This window comes from Solanum tuberosum, unplaced genomic scaffold, assembly GCF_000226075.1.
Source record: "Solanum tuberosum cultivar DM 1-3 516 R44 unplaced genomic scaffold, SolTub_3.0 scf00431, whole genome shotgun sequence".
Classification (NCBI taxonomy): Eukaryota; Viridiplantae; Streptophyta; class Magnoliopsida; order Solanales; family Solanaceae; genus Solanum; species Solanum tuberosum.
The window spans coordinates 129,507-133,377 of record NW_006239364.1 but is presented as its reverse complement, the minus strand read 5'-3'; the positions used below and the strand labels follow the sequence as shown (position 1 = coordinate 133,377).

The window sequence follows — 3,871 nt, the reverse complement described above, 5'->3', positions numbered from 1 at the left end:
CCCCCACCACCACCACCAACCCCAAGCTCCAAGCTCCAAGCTCCAAGCTCCCTAGGAGGGTCTTCTTCATACCCGAAGGGATACATAAGATTGCTGCAGTTTCATCCTGCAATTCACGGTATGATTGTATTTGTTAGCTTAACACATTGATTTTTGAATTTTTCCCCAAAAATTAGGGTTCTAATTTCGTTTGTCATTTTCCACTTTTCAATGTAAGTGAACCCATTTAGAGATTTTGGAACTTTTCTATGTGTTTTGAGGATTAGAATGTGATAAATGATGGCTTGTCAGTGATGGAATGACTCAAAGTTTGGATTTTGTGCCCTAATATTCTTCCTTAATTCAACCATTAAGTTGTCTTGTGCTACTGTTTTGTATAAGAAAAAGAAACTTCTTTAGAACTGGAGTAGTATAAAAGCAGAATGAAAAGGAAGTTCTTTTTTTGCTTCAAAAAATGAAAACTAAGCTATTGTATGTAATACATAAACCTCTAGGAAAAGTATATGGATCCTGGTCCTTACACCATGACCACATCATAAATACAGTAGATGTGTCTTTTTTTTTTCCTTCCTTCAGAAAAGGGCCAAATATGCCCTTTAAAGTATTCGAAATTGAACATATATGTCTTTTGTAAATTGTTTAGCTCACACATGCCCTAACCATTCAAGAGTTGGTCTAACTATATCCTTAATTTAACTTGGGCCCTAATTATCTAATTAGGTGATTAATAAGAGGAAAAGGGCCAAATGTGCCCTTACATATACAAAATCAAGCAGATGTATCCTTTGTTAACAGTTAAACATTTCTTTTCTATTAGTGTTTATGTAACAACCAAAACCAAGCACCAATGTCTAAGTTAATATTTTTTTTCAACGTACTGATGATGTAAACAATGTATTGATGTAAGGAAGTTCATATCTTCGGCGATAAAAATTGTAATTTATAAATAATTTTGTTCGTCAATTTCCTGAGTTTTTTTACAATCGATTCACGTATTCTCTACACTACACTTGTGTCCTAAATTAAGAACAAAATAATTTCTATCATGTAATCATAAAAATAAAAAGTAGTGGAGCTTGTGTTAAGAGTATCTTTCATGTGTATTATTACGAAAGACATATTTTTTCAGTTTCATTACTTTAAGGACAGATTTGGCCCCTTTTTGCTTATTAATCAACTAATTAGGTTAATTGAAGGCATATTTGAACCAAATATTGAACGGTAAGGGCATGTGTTTGGGCATATTTGCTTAATTTCGAATACTTTAATGACATATTTGGATTTTTTCCGTTTTTTCTAAGCTTTACTTTTAATCTAATAATGGTTAAATAAGATGTGTTTTGCACATGATATTAACTATTTTTTTTTACTTCCTCCGTTATCGTGTACTAGTCCAATTTGCATTTTGCACTCCATTTAAAAAAAGTTAATCAAGTGTTTGTTTTACTAAATTATCCATATAAATGGTACTTTAGAAATCTAAATTTGACTTGTACTCCAATTAGTTTTGGATTTAGTCACTTAGTGATTGGGGTAAAATTGGATAAAATAATTAATTCTCTCGCGATTTTCTAAAGTGGACATGTAAAGGTAAAATCTAGTTTTAGTATTCTGGACAAGTAAAGGGAATGTTGGGAGTAATATCCACTTATTTTTATACCCATGATCCATGTAAATATAGTAGTATTACATATCCGTCATAAAATATGCTAAACAATAATTTAAGATATTAGAATAAAACGCTTTAAAAGTCATAGCAATGGTTCATCATCTCAGAAAGAAAACTAATGAATAAACTAACCCGCCTTAATTTGTGAATAAGATTTTTTAGTTGAATTGACTAATTTTGTGTAAAACACCAGGTGCCGGTGCAGGTAAATATTTTGCTAACTCTTGAACTTGGTGAGCTGTGTACTAGAATTCTCACTTGGTAACATGTTTATAGAAGTGGAACACAAAAGAAACTGGCTGAATAATTGAATGTTTTCTTTCCTCTATTCTTCTGCTCGGAAAATGATAGATTTAGGGAAGTTAAATGCATTTCTATTCTTCTGCTCGGAAAATGAAAGATTTAGGGAAGTTAAATGCATACATATTGTATCAGTTGAATGAATAAAAATGATTTTGTTTTCTTTTTTTTCCTTGTGTTTTTCTTTTTTTCAGAAACTGGTAGAGTCTGAGGGATTCCCTGTGTAATGAACATCTTGTTTAATGCATGTTCTGCTGCAATTTTTACAAGGACTAGCAGACGTGCTGTGAAGAGTTCAATTGGTGCATTTTCAGCTCTTTCATGGAAGACAGGTGTTGGATTTACTGCAACCAGAAAAGTTGATTTCGACTTATTTTTTAAGCAAATTTGCGTTCGTTGCTATTCATCCAAAAAGTTTAGAGTGGAGAGTTCTAGCTCACAGAAGTCCGATCTTACTCCACAAATGAAGGAAGATAGAGATGGTTTCTTTGTTGTTAGGAAAGGAAATCTGGTTGGAGTCTACAAAAACTTGAGTGATTGTCAAACTCAAGTCGGATCCTCGGTAACCACTATTATCTCTCTCATTTATTGATCTTATTGAATGTTTCAATTGTTCTTGGAGGATAGTTAATTTGCAAAGTATACATATAAATACACTGCTATAGTAAAGCTACTTGTTCTTTCTTTCTGTGCTAGAACCTAGTTTATCCATAATTAATCTATATTATTTACCTAAACTTTAGCCAAGTGTATTTGGACAACTTCGATAACAGTCTAGGAAATCCATCGTGAGTGTATGTCAATTAATCAGATGTCTCCAGGACGACATTCTTTGGTCCAATTACTGTTGTTAACCAATGTCTTTCAAGTATCAAAGGAATCACGAAAAGATAGTTTAAGTGAGTTGAGTGTATATCCTTTTAGTGGTGATTCTTTCTCCTTTTACTTCTACAACCCCTTCTCTCTATCTTTGTTTCTCTTTGTCTCTCACTTCCTCTCTGCATCATGGGATAGTTTACAATTTATTTTTTCACATTCTGTAGATATGCTTTTTTTCCGTACTGTTATTATCTTCATCTGCCTGTTATCAGATGTCATCCTTTTTTCTCCTGAATAGTTGTCAACTGGCGTCTTTGAGATAATTTTGTATGGATTGATTGAACTTTACAGCCTTTACATGATGCTTGTGAGATTTTTCTCCCGTTGAAGATGTTCACTTGCAATGAGCTAATCAGTGGTTTTCTGCTGCTCCCTTTTCCTGACAGATATGTGACCCCCCTGTAAGTGTGTATAAAGGCTATGCTATGCCTAAGGACACAGAGGAATATCTTCTCTCTTGTGGGCTTAAAAATGCTCTTTACTCTATCAGGGCTGCTGATCTTACTGAAGATCTCTTTGGGACCCTAGTACCATGCCCTTTTCAGGTAAGCCAATATGTGTAATTCCGGAGATCTACTACTTATTTTTAGTGGTTTAAGTATTCATTTTATGAGGTTTTCACCTAGGTGGGCGATAATGCCAATCTGATCTAAACTTGAACTAATGAATTCTGTTGTGAGGTTGATGTGAAACAGATCTTAATCTGCAAGTTTCCTTGACAAAGCTACTTGATTTTAGGAAATTTCCTTTCCACTTGATTATTCAGATCATCCCATACAATCCTAAATGAATGCTGGAATTCACTTATTTTATTTTTTTTGACGACAAGGGAAACCCGCAGCCGCTACCCTTTGGGTGCGCACAGGGTAAAACCCCCGCTCCTATGCAATAGCTCGCAAACCACATAGGAGAGGTAACCCGCACTAGGCAAGCCCGGTGCGACGAGCTCGACCCAGAAGGCAAACCCCTTGCTTTCGCTGGCAAGGGGTTTCGAACTTGAGACCTCCAACATGGAAGTCCCAA

General features: G+C 34.7%; 1 protein-coding gene across 4 annotated transcripts in view; it reads left to right on the top strand.

Annotated features, from left to right (window-relative positions):
- The first annotated feature begins 8 nt into the window (after positions 1-8).
- Positions 9-3,871, top strand: part of LOC102591092 (uncharacterized) — an 8,456-nt gene continuing 4,593 nt past the window's right edge. For 2 of the 4 annotated variants that reach the window (XM_006363468.2, XM_006363467.2), the window contains exons 1-3: positions 9-118; positions 2,164-2,531; positions 3,235-3,393. In XM_006363468.2, the coding sequence (XP_006363530.1) occupies positions 2,196-2,531; positions 3,235-3,393 (495 nt within the window). In that variant the 5' untranslated portion in view covers positions 9-118; positions 2,164-2,195. The remainder of the gene's footprint in view (positions 119-2,163; positions 2,532-3,234; positions 3,394-3,871) is intronic. The other 2 variants (XM_006363470.2, XM_006363469.2) reach the window with 2 other exon arrangements.